The following is a 15098-nucleotide window of genomic DNA, read 5'->3' as shown; positions in this document are numbered from 1 at the left end:
AGTATTTGTATTGTTTTTATGTAACATAATTAAAAATTCATACCTATCTAAAAATCACTTCACATCAATTCTTATTATCCACCAAAATCAATTTTAAACATTTTACAAACAACAAAATTTCATCTGTCAAAAAAAATACAATTAGCTATCATTACTAAAGCTATCTGTACTCTTAGATAGACTATTTAATAATATATCTTGCTTATGTTCTGCAACAATATTCTATGGGGTATTTCGCCACTGTTCTGGCAGAAGACACTAATTCGAAAAAATTACATATTGAGCTAGTTATAGCAAAATGTTCCTTATTTCAAACTTTATCGTCTGGAAATCTTCTTAATAAATAAACAGTCTTTATTTTAAAGTCATCCTTTCTACGATTACTTAATAAACTCACATGATAGACCATTTCAAACATTTTAACAACTTCAAAGTCAAATTACTCAAAACTAGTATTCTCCAGTTAGTGTGTTCTGCCAGAACAGAGACGATTTATATTATTTATTTAATCTGTCTTAGAAACACTGATAATATGGTATTTTTTATAAATTATCAAACCTAATAATATGTAGATAGACCATTCACAAATATTTAGCATGCTTATTTATGTATTTTTAATTGAAATAAGAATTTATCAATCCATATTATCATATTTTACTTTATATGTTTTGTATATAAATATTCTATGTACAGTAGAGACTTAATTGTATAATAAAGAATAGAATAGTTATATCATAGACTTAGAAGTGAGTAAAGTCTACCATGAACTATAATTCTTGCCTAAACACACAAGTACCTATATGATTATTACTGTACATGAATAATTTTTATTTACTGTTTAAAATTCAGTCTCTACTGTATAAGCATCAATGTTTTGTGTTTTGTATTGTTTTAACATTTGTTTTTGTTTATTTTCCTCCCTACCCCAACGCACGTTTTTGCACGACACCTCCAACTCTATATCAACCACACGATTGGCTGTTTCGAAAACGAAATCGTTATAACCTTTCTGTTCGGTTTGCAAATTTGAATAAATCAAACGATATCGTTTAAATTGTTAAAATGGGGCTCGGCCAAACAGAAAGGGTTCCCAGCACGATTTGCACAGAGAACGAGAGGCGTCTCCGGATATCTATGGTTCATTGAACAGAAGGCAAAGGTTTGTTGTGCAATTTTTTATCTGTGGTCTTTATTGATTGTGCTTTTTTTATTATTGTTAAAACTACAAACAACGTACTCATTACATATTCTTTGTCGCTATAAATCCAATTCAGCATTCATTATTATTAATCAACCATCAAAATAATTGTATTAAATTAAAAGATAACGGTATATTATCCTGATGCTTCTGCTTGATTCAGAAGCTATTTTTTTTAGTTTAATTGTTCTTCTTACATAATTATAATTAATTATAGAAGAATATAGCTATTTGTCTTAACACAGATGCTTCTTGCTTGATAATATAGTATTGGTAGTTCAATGATTTTTATTAAATACCATGGAACAATAAACCACCACAAAAATGGCCACAAGGTTCAAATCCTGGTAGCACATTTTTTTTTAATCTATAATGCTTATTAGAAAAAGCAAAAACTTCGCATATTACATATAGAGTTATGCAACTGAAAGATTTTCCATTTTATGCCTGATATTTTGCATGTTGCTTTGTTATGGATCAATATCATTTTTTTGCTTGAAACTTCACAAATTGCATGACTTATATTATGAAACATTACATGAGTGGTTTCATTATCATGTTTTTCATTGACAATTATTTATTAAATATCATTTTATGAACAAGAAAATTACGAAATAAAACCATACATCATATTTCATTGAATCAATTTACGACCTTGATGGACCATAATAAATTACTGATTTTATATCTACTGTAATGTGGTGTGGCGGTAACAAAAAAATACCATCCGTCCGGATGTTTCTTTTTTCCATCGGCAACACTGTGCTTTATATATGTGTGTCTCGCTTCATCTCACGTGTGTTTGTGTTATTCTGTCTGTCTCTCGCATGACCACGCTTCGCTTCACCGAAACGCGTGCAGTTTCAAGGGATCTCGGGATATGAGCAATGCAAGACGCGGAAGGTTAGCTATATATTTTTCACATATCACCATGTCTGTTGCATCTTAAACCATACGCATTTGTTTTATCATGCTTGTTACAAATATCATAATATATTGTGTTATAACCTGAACCTATATCCCATCCGCTATCACATGCCTTTAAATTTATGTGCTTTTATGTTTTCAATCATAAATGGATATAAGCTATTTTGCAGTCATAGTTTTGACAGTATTTGCAGGACAGAGTACCAAGGGGGTACCTACTAAAAATATATGCCAATAAAGACTAGTAGAGCAAATCGTTACCGATAGTTATTCTTGGTAAAATAAAATACAACTGGGTGATAATAAAATAAAATCAGTTGATGGTATTAAAAAAAGATGATAATATTAAAAAAAGGTAATACAAAAAATAAAAATGGTGAATATTGTAGTATTCTCGTCAAAAATTAAATTATTCTATATTTTGTCACCTCTTTACCAAGTTTCTTAAAGCTTCTTGGATCAATATATATTCCTCATTACTAACTGTGTCTCCCGATTTTGAATAATCTTGATATTATACTCAGTAGTCAAAAACGAATGCAGGTAATTAATAATTATTTTAAAAGTCAAGAAATGTTCAATACTATGGCACTTCTGCTGTTTTGTCCTTGAAGTGAATGGCAAAATTCGCCATCTCCAATTCTTCATGATTTGATGAAAATCTATAGTAAGTGTTTAAGTAAAAGTTTTTTTTTTACAGTAGTCCCTTTTTTGTTTCATTGATCCAATATAAGTCTGTAGTCTTTTTTAACAAGTTTGATCGTAGAAAGAATCAATTTTATTAAATTTAGGACTTTTATTATTTATCCTGATAGTGGTAAATCTATATATATTTTTTTTGTATTTGAGGTACTATATCTATGTTATTGTAGTACTTTTTTTTTTCTTCCGACCATGTCCGATCCTAATAGGATCATATATGGGCCTCCACAGAGTGGAGGTTTGTATTGTCAGATTTTGTTAATGTAGTTAATGTTATTGTAGTTAACAGTATGTAATTAAATAAACATTTAATTTTATCAAATGATCACAGCAGGTATTTTAAAGAAATTAATAAGTAGCTGATGATGATTAGTTATAGACTTTTTCATTTTTTTTATTTAGTTTATGTTGCTTTGATTGGCCATGTACATTATCACAATTGACTGGACAAGGTGCAAATTAAGTTAAGTCCATATTCTACAACAAGAAAAAAATATTTGGTTAATTTCATTTTGAAATAAGTCATTCCTTGAATTTTTAATAAATTGATTAATTAATATCCTGTTACGTGTTGGTATTTTTTTACAAAATGGAACAATTATGGATTTAGCCGAATTTGCACCTAGCATCTTCATGCATCAACCATCATACGAAAAAAATCATTATTTGTTCTAACACTTTTGTGTTGGCTTATCTATTGTTATCTATTAATAAATTGTGTGATCGGGGCTGGATTAGAACTATGTTATATAATTTTATTTTTCCGTAGACCTATACAATCAAAAATATTAATTGCTCATTGAAAACTATTCAAAGAGTACCTTTCATTAGTTCGTAATTGTCAAATTAACTTCTGTTATAAGTATATTATGTCATAAAATTCAAGAAATAATTTTCAAAAATACCTTAGATAAAAATTTATCATAGGAAGTGGATTTTTTATATTATTTTATCAAATAGCGCACTAGGTACTTCATTTATATACATTTCAATTCTTAGTTTTAATTTAGATTTGTAAATTTTGGAAAAATTTTCCATAGTAGATTAGTACAAATAGTATCGATAATTAATGTTGTTAGATTGTTCATCCGGCCCTGCGTGCTAGTTTTACCCCTTTTTCGAACAATGGTGATAGTTAAAATGTCCACGCGACACTTAATATTGCCTGTAAAATATTGTATTTATGCATGTTTTCCTTTTTGTTATTTTGGTTTTGTTTTTTTCTATGGCAATCTATAGCCGGGTGAGTCCGGGTCGCGAAGTCACGCCTGACCGCAATCTGCCGCACTATGGCCCAAGATTCCCTCCAAAGGGAAGGTAAGTTTCTAAGGCTTGGGGCTGCCATTATGCCATGTATATCTTGGACTCTCAATTATACAGTACAATTGACACACTTCTTTCAACCCAACTTAGTCCATCTATGCTTAATGACACTTCTAATTCAAAAATGACTGCGTCCGCAGTACATTTGAATGTGGGGTCTGTTATTTTTTAAGCAAATGTGCAAATTTTAGGAACATAAAATATTTTTTTCCTATTTAGTCTGAATAGATAATGTAGACACTTGAGAAATCTGTCCAATTTTGAATAACTATAATTGTTCACTCAAACAGCAACCATTGATATTAATTTACTTATCAATAATATCTTGGAAATCAATTGACCTCTGCAAAAAGTTTACGGTGATGGGCGGTGGGGCGGCTTGGAGAACTAGATCCCCTCTCGCGTTTCAGTATTCATTCCCCTCACCTTGAAAGCATTTGACATTTCTTATAAGTGTGCGGTATCAGTCATTTAGACGTGTTAATAATGGCAAAAGTTTAGAAAAGTGACAGCAGGAAGTTTATAAGTCCTCTTATCTCCTACTGTGAAGAAGAAAAAAGACAAAATAACCTCATTCGGCTCTTCAACAACGTTATCGAAAGAGTTGCCGCGATGACAGCTACAAAACACACTTAAAATCTCAATGTTGCCATATAAAATCGTCACTGTTCTGGCAGAAGACACTAATTCGAAAAAATGAAATATTGAGTTAGTTATACCAAAACGTCTGGAAACCTTCCTAATAATAAACAGTCTTTATTTTAAAGTCATCCTTTTTACGATTACTTAATAAACTCACACGATAGACCATTTCAAACATTTTAACAACTGCAAAGCCAAATTACTGAAAACTAGTATTCTCCAGTTAGTGTGTTCTGCCAGAACAGAGACGAAATTTATCCTAAGTTATTGGGAAAAAATGTATATCATTTGAAATTTGCGAAAATATATACATATTTAAGGAAGTGGGAAATAATATCTTCCAATCTTGGCTATACTCACAATACTTCGAAATCAAAAACCATAGATAAGATACAACACTAGGCCTCACGTTAAACTTTTCGGTCTCTATCAATAATGATACAACTCTACGCTAAAACTTTACTAGGAAGTTCTCACTTTAAATTAAAGGTGCTATCTGTAGAAAATATTTGTTTTCTTTTGTTTAAACCAGTTCCAAATGAATCTGCATACTTAAACGGTGTTTGCCCATTTTTTTTTACTATACAGTATAGAAATTCAATCATTTTCATGTGTACTTATGCAAAAAAAGTTGCGCAAGTATACCGCTCAAGTATACGCTACGTTTGTAGACACCATTAGCCTATAATAAATACGATTAAATGGTTTGTCTGTGTAACACTTTCCAGTTTCAATTAAAATTCAACTATATCCTGAAACAATCTATGGTAGCTCTTTTATTTTTTTTAAATCTTGCTTCTTTTAGTCCTTTGTAACAATTCTATTTGAGTGAGACTTTTCTCTCCAAAATTATTACAATTCCTAAAAGCGTGCTAATGATACTTTAGTCCAATAGTATTAAGTATTCTTGAGAGTCTAATTTGTACAAGGTGATATTCTGCATTATGTATTTTTAACGGGATACCATCTTTGCTAGGGACTTAAATATTCTGCATCAATTGAAGTTAAATATGTTCAATTCTATTGACGTAATAGGATGCTATTTAATGTACATACATACCAGCTTTACGCTATGGGCACAAAGTGGGAATTTGGTTATTATTAACTTAATCAAAATAAAATTTTGATTTGCTAAACTTTGTTTTTCGCCGAATTATTTATTTATTGTGGATTCAAAAGTAAGAAAAAGGATTATATCTAAATATAGGTATCATTGAGTTAGCTACCTACCGATAGAAGGTTCAGTTTGGATGGACTTGAATTCGGAAGGGACTTTGAATTATGCATGCTTAAAATTTCAAATCTGTTGTTAATATGATACTTAGTTTAAATTTGTTATAATATAAATATTTAAAAATAGTTATTACTACATAATAATATTATATAGTACCTAAATTGACTGGCATGTTGACATCTTTTCTAGCTCTTATTATGTTTTGTGTTTCAACAACAAAAAAGGTATCTATATAAATTTTCATGTTTATTTAATAAAGTAGGTAGTAGAATTGTTTGTAACACATATGTATAACTAACACTCTGTTGAAAGTGCAATATTACTGTGGAGTCCGTTTTGTTTCGTAGTATCTATTTAGATAATGTATTAACCACCTACTGTCAATTATTTCTAATGGCTTTGTTTCGATCTGAATCATATATCTACAATGATTTTATAATAAATATAGATTATTAAAATTTAAATAAATATATATTTATAATTTATAACTGTTTAAGAAGAAACACGAGTGAAACACAAAAAAATCACACTTTTTCGAGGCACTATTTTTCATAAAATACATCTTATGAATAAAATAAATTATTATAATTGTTTCGAAAAATATTTATAGATATTTTTCTGTGAACATTATAATTTTTTTTTGTATTGTATATTTATCCAATCTTCAGAGATTATTTTATAACCCATTTCAAACAAACTAACATAAGTTTGCATAGAAATATGGGAGCAATAAAAGTGAGAATCCTGTCTTTTTTAACGTATTACTTTGTAATAATATTGATATGGTTTTTTTTTATTCAATTCTAAATTAGATCGGTAATACATCAATTATTGCAATATTCTGAGACTATAAATATTATTGGGTATAGAGCAGTGATCGCCAAACGGTCGCTCGCGGCGGCATTTTCGGTAGCTCGCGTAGGATGTTTTATCATACTATTTATAAATTTGGACTCCGAAATGAAATAATTCTCGAACTAAGTTTCAATAAAATGCTTAACAAGTTGCCATTGTAATATGAATTTCTTTGTACATTCGTTCCAATAGAAAAGTATCCAATTTTTGTTTGAATTGTGCTCAAAATGAAAGCATTGTTTTGTTCTACCTACTTATGTGAATCTACGTTTTCCACTATAAAAGTGGTTAAAAGTAAATATAGAAACAGACCTACAGATGTACATCTTGATAATTGCATTCGGATGCGAGTGACAAGGTACTCACCGAAAATTGAAAAAAAATGTGGAGGAAAGCGAATGCAATTCTTTTCACTAATTATTTTTACTCTGACTTGCACTTATTTCAAGATATTATCCAATTATTTTGTTGATAAATAAATAATTAAAGTAGGTACTCATTTTATGTTTTCTTGGAAGTCCGATGTCCTAATTTATTCTAGTAATATAATAATATTAAGTATAATACGATAAAGGACGATAATAAAAAAATATAAAGAAGGGATATGTATAAGTAGCTCACCAGACAATTTCAATTTCTGAAAGTAACTCACATCCTTGTTGAGTTTGGAGACCACTGGATAGAGCAATAAGGCTCTTCCCATTTTTACCAGTGACTAGAAAGATATTTTGTTGTACTTGAAAACATCTCATATTGTTGAGTCTAGCAATTATTGAATTATTGTTGATTGAACATATATTAGAATAACTCCATTAGGTGAGACACAGTTTTGTTAATTCTACACAATGTAGTTGGGGATTGTAGCTAATGAATCCAATGTTCCATCGCAAATTCTAGATAAAATTGTTAATCTTGCGAATATCTAGAATTAAGTTATATATTGAGTTGAGCTCTGTATATTCTTATGGTGGTTTCATAGTCTGAAACTCGAAACTATGATATAACAGAAAGATTTGTTTCTCATTATTACTTGCCTAATTTTAATTCACGACAATTCTACTCACGTTATGGTAAACCATGAAATGATGTCTAATGATAATGTATTATAATTCAACAGTATGTTAATTGTAATTATTTTTTCACGTGGCAACATGTAGCAAGGGATCAGAACCGGAATTCAGATCAAGCCGAGTGAAACTGCTCTGGGAGAAATGGCGCGGCACATGGCTGTTAGCATGGGAGAGGCAGCGCCGTCTGCATGACCATCTCGTCTACCTCAAGGAGATGGAGCAAGTCAGGAACTTCAGCTGGGAGGAATGGAGGAAGAGGGTAAGACATTTATATTTGTTGTAATATTACTTAGTCGGTATAATAGTTCAGGTAACATTAGCAGAAAGCCTGAAGTGTATTTTAATTTACTGTATGAGACCATAAAAATAGACAACTTTCAAAATTATTGTGTTTTGTTTAGTTCTTGAAGTTCATGAATCACAAGAAGTCTCGCCTGACAGACCTGTTCCGCAAGATGGACAAGGACAACAATGGCTTGATCCCCAGAGAAGACTTCATCGATGGAATTATGAATACCAGTAAGTTCTCTTGATTACCTTTTCTGGATTGATTACTATTACGATTTTCTGGTTCTAATTTATCATAAATAGAAACATCCTAATGGTTATATTATGTAATCATAAGTGTCAAAAATATATTGTTTTTAAAATTACCTGTGGCAAATGACAGAACGGTTAAATTTGGATATATAAGTTTTTTGTTGATTAAAAAATAAACTATTATATTCTAGTGAAAGACCCGTGTTTGAACCTCAATCGGTCCAAAATATTTTCTAAGTATTTTCTAATACTTATCATGTATCTGCGTCTTTTCTAAGTTATGTATAATAACTAAGTCAATATCCACAACTACGGGGTACAGTCAATAAAAAGAAAACTATGAATAACAAAAAAAACACCAGCAATTTAATTTGAAATGGTGCCCTTCAAATTGAAGTTGTGTTATTCAATTGCAAAACCAAATACGATTTATACTCAGTTTTTATTGTTTTTTATAGAATTCGACACATTCCGTCTGGAGATGAAGGCCGTGGCAGATCTGTTTGACCGCAACAACTTGGGGTTGATCGATTGGCAGGAGTTCATCGCGGCCCTGCGTCCCGACTGGGTGCAGCGACAGCCTGAGACCGACGCCGACAAGATCCACGATGAGGTCAAGAGGCTCGTCATGCTCTGCACCTGTCGACAGAAGTTCAGAGTATTCCAAGTCGGAGAAGGCAAATACAGAGTAAGTATTGCAAACTTCCAACATATATTATTACATACAATATCCATATAAATGTTTAAATATTTTAACCCAAGTTCTCTACTCAATAGCCATTGTGACATTTGGCAAGTATTAACAGGATTTTAAAATAATTATTATATTCTTCTTATATTCTGAGTAATGAATTGATTATGTTTTTATAATTTTGGTTTATTTTCTCCCCAGTTTGGTGATTCCCAGAAACTTCGACTCGTGAGAATCCTCCGCTCCACTGTGATGGTGAGAGTCGGAGGAGGCTGGATGGCTCTAGACGAGTTCTTGGTGAAGAATGATCCGTGCAGGGGTACGTTATAACTTTTTACCATAATTCTCTCTCAAAACAATTATACTATTACGATGCTCAAATATTCTATGCAATCGATTGATAATTCCAACAGATGTCTACTGACATACTATAAAATTTAATTTTAAATTTGACGGACTCACCAATCAATCGACTCAATCGACTCAATCGACTGTATGAAATTAATTATTTTTAAATATTACTCATACTAAAGTATCTATTGCAAAGAGATCTTTTGAAATAATTTTCTGATATTTTGATATGCATTATTGGCAAAATAATATTGAATTGACTCAATTTTAGATGGCTTATTTTAATTGAAACAAAAATCAGTGAAAACTGTCATTAATAAAATGTTAAATAGTTATATTATTTATAACTACATTTTTAATCGATTAATTGAAATGCGTTATGCATACCATAGATAATTGTTTTTTTTGTGAAACAGATATATTATTTTTAATTTGTGTAATGTTGCTTAATTGAAAGTTCACATTTATAAAGAAAAAACAAGTTGTCATTGCAAACATGTATCATTTTGCCGATAATTATTCAATTGCTTCTATCACTTTTTATAGTGAATAATAATATCATTAATATTCATGTCATACTACATTGGTATATATTAATATTACATAATATTCAGATCAATACACAATATCATGGTATTTTTTCTCTCATTGAAGTTTAAATTACTTTGACTAATCTACATTGCATTGTCATTATCAAAAATAATTTATTCAACCTACCTTCTCTTTATTATTAATATGTGGAATCGAGGATATTATCATTAACAGGGTGACATAAATATTAAATGAAAGGAAATATATGTCGGGTGTAATTTTTTTATTATATCCAATCAAGTATATTTCACATTGGAAAATGATTTCAATTATACATTATTTTAAATATTATTTATTACATCAAGTTGTGCTGATTTGAAAAGACTATAAAAGGTATTACAAACGTGTCCTTATATCAATTGTACAGATTATAATAAATTATAACACATTATTACATATAATAACACTGAAGACTCGCAACAATCTGTTATCGTCAGGTCAAAAAATATTAAATACATAATATTATTATTACAAAATTCCTAGTCTAATTAAAATAATTATGCTTTCGGTATATAAATAAAATTAGTCACAATATAGCAGTCTATTATTTTAATACATTAGTTAGATTACTTCTCATAACGCTAAATTAATTACGTTAAATACTTTGCCATTCAATTGGTAAATGTTTACGGCTGGATTCATTCAGTTAAGAAAGCAAATAGATATCGCATATTACTTGAAATTTTGATATTGGAGGTTTTAATCACATACAAAGTAGAGCTGCACAGTACAAAAATAAAAAACAATCAAAAATACACTTTTGTAAAAAAAAAAAAAAAAAAAATGTTACCATAAGGACCGTGTCCATACAAAAGATTTCAACCACTCCGTACCTAATACAATTTTCTTGGCAAAATCTTTGATGAAGTGTAAATTTTAATTTTTGATTTTAATAGTATAGCTTTATTTGACTGACATTTCTATTTCCTTATTTCATATTTTAGAAAATTTCATGCTTGATAATTGAAAATGAGCTGGTTTTCAAAACTTCATTATTAAGGAGGTCTGTCAACAGAAATATTACTGTATCATGGAATCATTTCATAATTTGGAGATGTTTAGTTTTGATATAATTTAGTTAAGAGATACATTGTGAAAAAGGCAATGACTCGGTAATCCATTTATTATGACTCATTTGATGATGTCCAGTTATTGGATTTACATAGTTTTATCCGAGTGAATCTTCTTTCAAATTCTATTAAGTACGTAAGTAGTAAAAAAAAAATAGATGTTCAACTTAATTCAAGTAATAGAATGAGGACTAGGTAATCTGAAATTAAGATAAGACAAAATAATGGTATTGACAAATTGAAATACCTATAAATCCATCCTTTACTAAACATTGAATTATCTTATTTATTTTATGATACGAGGACTATGTCTATGTCAAACCGACGCCCTCATTATCCGTCTATACGGGATTAGATATATTTCTGGTTTTTTCTTTACATACACAATATATAATAATAGTATGAATTATTATGTTTAAAACTATTCTACTACGCGTATAGATTAGAATGAACATGCATTAGTCATACTGGCCATAAGTTTATTCTAACAATGATTGCCGTCCATAAAAAAATATGCCTTAAAATATAAAATGAAGTTCTACGTTTCATATTTTTTTTACCGATTGTCATCTCAGCACTTTTATCACATCTTCAATAATAGTAGGCGTTATTCTTATCCTTTCAAAAATAATTTTAAGTAAAAACTTCTATTCATTAGTTAATTCTAGATTCTTACAGGTAATTTAATATGACTCACTATAAAAAAGCTTTAAAGTTAACTTAATTTTTAAATATAAATAACAAAATACATCTAAGTTTCCATTGCGATGTTAATTGTTGGAAACATTAAGTGATGTAAATTATTAAGTAGTTACCAATCAAATTTCATAATAAATAAAATATCTTGTACAATTTTACTGGGTTTAAAGCTGCCAGTTAATTTTTAATTATGTAAATGGAAACAGTAAAAAAAAAACTCTTAATAATAATTTCACAGCAAAATTATTTTCTTAACACTAATGGCAACAAAATTAATGTAAGTAAATCATTATAAGCTAAGAAAAATTTAAGAATGTTATTGTTAATGGTATCTATAATAAAATTGGATGTATTTTCTGTAATCACAATATTAAAAATCAAATTATATTAATTGACACATTTTATGTAAAGTATTCTTTAGAATGAATAGACCTTAAAACAGAGATAAGTCTTGTATAGGAATCGCCTTAATAAAGAATGAATATGACACTCAATATCATACTTAAAAATATTACATCGACAGATAAAAATCTTTAAAATAAATGCAAATACAATTAAAGAAGTCATAGAGATTCAAAAATAATACTGTGATTGTTAGCGATTATATAAAGCGAGGCGGGTGCTGATCTCTCGCAACAGATTAGTCCACTGTTGTCTTCCTTACGAAGGATGTAAGCGAAGAAATCTCACTGGGGTTAGATTCGCTAGGCAAGCGGCTGAATTCGATTTCCTCGCTCAAGTTCTGACTGTCCGCGTTGTCACTCAGAGGCCATTTCTTGTGGCTGGGCGCATACAAAACGATGAGGGCAAAGATGTACAGATTCCACATGCCGTAAACGCCTGTGAAAAAAGCAGACGAATATTCCAGCTCGATGTTCTCATCCCACTTCCAGCGGCCTTCGGCCACCTGCCCCAGGATGAATCCTATTACGGTCAGAGCGGCGCAAATGAGCGTAGTCAACATCATAAATTTGAAGCGGTAGATTATCCCCTCGTAGTGTAAACGGCGCACTGAACACATTGCCGGCAATGACGCGCGTTTCTGAGAGATATTACAGAACACTTTCCAAATCATTCCGCACAAAAACAGGAAATATACTCCTGCCGATATTCCAGCCAAAATTATAAACGTCAATGCCAGGTTCGTGCCCAAATCGGTCACCCAGATAGAGTAGAACGGATTGCGCAGCTGGACTCCTCTCTCGCACATGTCGAAGATGAAGAGAGACACGCAACCGGTGGCCACTGCGCTCAAATGTCGCCAGTATTGTTTGATGGAACTGGACAGAGCGCTGTCTTGAATTAGCATGTGCTCTCCGGCAAATACGAGCCAGAATGATAGCAGCATAGCATAGAAGACACCCTGCCGTATGTCACCGAGCAATAGCATGAATGGCATATCAAACTGAAGAGTCAAGTACTCCAATGGTAAATTTAAAAGACACAGAGCCGCCCCTAGTGATAGTAGCATCTTTTCTAAAAGCACGGGTTGTCTAGAGAGCATGTGCACCCGATTCCAGAACCATACCATGATAACGACAATGAACGGGAAGAATACGGTCTTCAAGGATAACCATACTTTGGTGAATCCGCCATTCTGATTGATGGCTATCAGCCAAACGTCTTTTAAATGACCGAGATGCGCATTCGTATCACTGTCTACTGGTAGGCGAATGTTTAGAAGGTAATAATCGTGGTGCAGGGACCCTAGCTCAAATAACGGGATCGCAGAACAGTTGTATAGGTACGCGTCCACGTTTGATTCGATCGTGCAGTCGAGATTTCGCTTCTCCACAGATCTCGCATACAATTTCCATGCGTCGTCTTTATCGCCTTTGTTCTTGTAAGCCAGACGCGCATCAATAGTCAATTGCGTCCTTGGCTGTATTTCCATTTGAGAATGATACTTTATATCTGCCAGCAGCACGCCCATCAGGTTCTGCTGCCAACGGGAATAATCCAAGTTGGTGCTCTCCCGCGGCACGGGCATTTGAAATGTAAACACCAGTTGGTTGGCGATTTTCGGCTGGTGGCTGACCAGCGTTTCCAAATCGAGATTCTGGCAAGCGCCTTTACCTCGGCTATAGAACCACTTGTCGGTGTTATTCTTTTCTGTTGAGTAATCGCGGCACACGGTCGCGAGAATGTTCTGCGCGCTCGCCGGAAAGGGTGCGACCAGTCCGCCGATTAAAAAACACACGACTTGGCATATCAAAAGCAGAGAAACTAGCACGGACAGCTTCCTGCCGCTCAAGTTCTCGATTATTGTACCCGACATTGCGATACAGATTAGATTAATTCACTTTAAGCATAACACGGCGCCGGTTTAAGCAGTTTCTTTGTTTTCGCAGAGAGCAGCGTTTTTGACAAGCGAGCGTTGTCAGATGTTGCCTGCCGCGTCGGTATTGCCGCTATTGAAAATTCCCTAATTGTATGAATATCATATGATCACGTTATTATGATGTTGTATGCTGCTATCACGACACATTGCGGCAACGAACCAAGCTCAATTTAATAATAAACACCACCAAGTAAATAATATAATGAAAGTATTATGTTGTATACAACCGGGAATATATGAATCTTTCATAATATATATGTGAAAATAAATTTTGCACTGGGCCATTGTTCACAAGTACTTGGTTATTTAAATGATACTTAGGGGGCCATCCTTATATTATTATGACGTCACGCTCTAGGGGGGTGGGTGTCTGATATAATGTGATGATTTATGACGATGAGGGAGGGGGTCAGAAAATGTGACATCACAAAGTAAACAAAAGGATGTGAAAACACAATATTGGGGATTTAAGGATAAATATTAAAAAAACATTTTGCTGTTTTTGACGTTTAGGGGGGTGTCAAAAATGTTACATAATATAGATGGGGGTTAAAAGTTATGTGACGTCATATAATTATGTGGAGGTTAATAATTAATAATATAGCTACATTGTAGACATTCATTTTGTATACACATCAATTGACAGAGCACGTTGTGAAAAATAGTATTATTTATAATGTAAATTAATTATAGGTAGGTACGCAATTTACTTTATTCGGAAAACAGGATTGTATATTACTTTATATCGAGAGTGGAATTACTCAATCATAACTAAGTGATCATAACCGACGCGTCTCGACATAAAAACCTATGAAGTCATCGTTTTTAACGACGTATAAAATATTTCTCTAGAAATAAATATAA

At 31.7% G+C, this 15098-nt stretch overlaps 2 protein-coding genes across 30 annotated transcripts in view; one reads left to right on the top strand and one right to left on the bottom strand.

Moving 5' to 3' along the window:
- shot (dystonin-like protein short stop) overlaps positions 1 to 15098 on the top strand; it is a 572629-nt gene that overhangs the window by 537770 nt on the left and 19761 nt on the right. For 14 of the 29 annotated variants that reach the window (XM_085960985.1, XM_085960962.1, XM_085960983.1 and 11 more), the window contains 7 exons: positions 1082 to 1159; positions 2060 to 2101; positions 4067 to 4144; positions 8039 to 8210; positions 8353 to 8470; positions 8950 to 9179; positions 9384 to 9501. In XM_085960985.1, coding sequence (XP_085817111.1) covers positions 1082 to 1159; positions 2060 to 2101; positions 4067 to 4144; positions 8039 to 8210; positions 8353 to 8470; positions 8950 to 9179; positions 9384 to 9501 — 836 coding nt within the window. The remainder of the gene's footprint in view (positions 1 to 1081; positions 1160 to 2059; positions 2102 to 4066; positions 4145 to 8038; positions 8211 to 8352; positions 8471 to 8949; positions 9180 to 9383; positions 9502 to 15098) is intronic. The other 15 variants (XM_085960986.1, XM_085960963.1, XM_085960969.1 and 12 more) reach the window with 4 other exon arrangements.
- Positions 12048 to 14885, bottom strand: wls (Wnt ligand secretion mediator). Its single transcript, XM_085960987.1, has one exon. The coding sequence runs from the start codon at positions 14169 to 14171 to the stop codon at positions 12534 to 12536; it is 1638 nt and encodes a 545-aa protein (XP_085817113.1). The 5' UTR covers positions 14172 to 14885; the 3' UTR covers positions 12048 to 12533.

The sequence above is a fragment of the Rhyacophila brunnea genome, unplaced genomic scaffold (assembly GCF_057557595.1).
Source record: "Rhyacophila brunnea isolate RB1 unplaced genomic scaffold, BYU_Rbru_1.0 scaffold_12, whole genome shotgun sequence".
Classification (NCBI taxonomy): domain Eukaryota; kingdom Metazoa; phylum Arthropoda; class Insecta; order Trichoptera; family Rhyacophilidae; genus Rhyacophila; species Rhyacophila brunnea.
This window is presented reverse-complemented; position numbering and strand designations above follow the sequence as displayed.

Coding starts and splice junctions, on each gene's coding strand:
- wls (XM_085960987.1), bottom strand. CDS start 14,171: ATGTCGGGTACAATAATCGAGAACTTGAGCGGCAGGAAGCTGTCCGTG.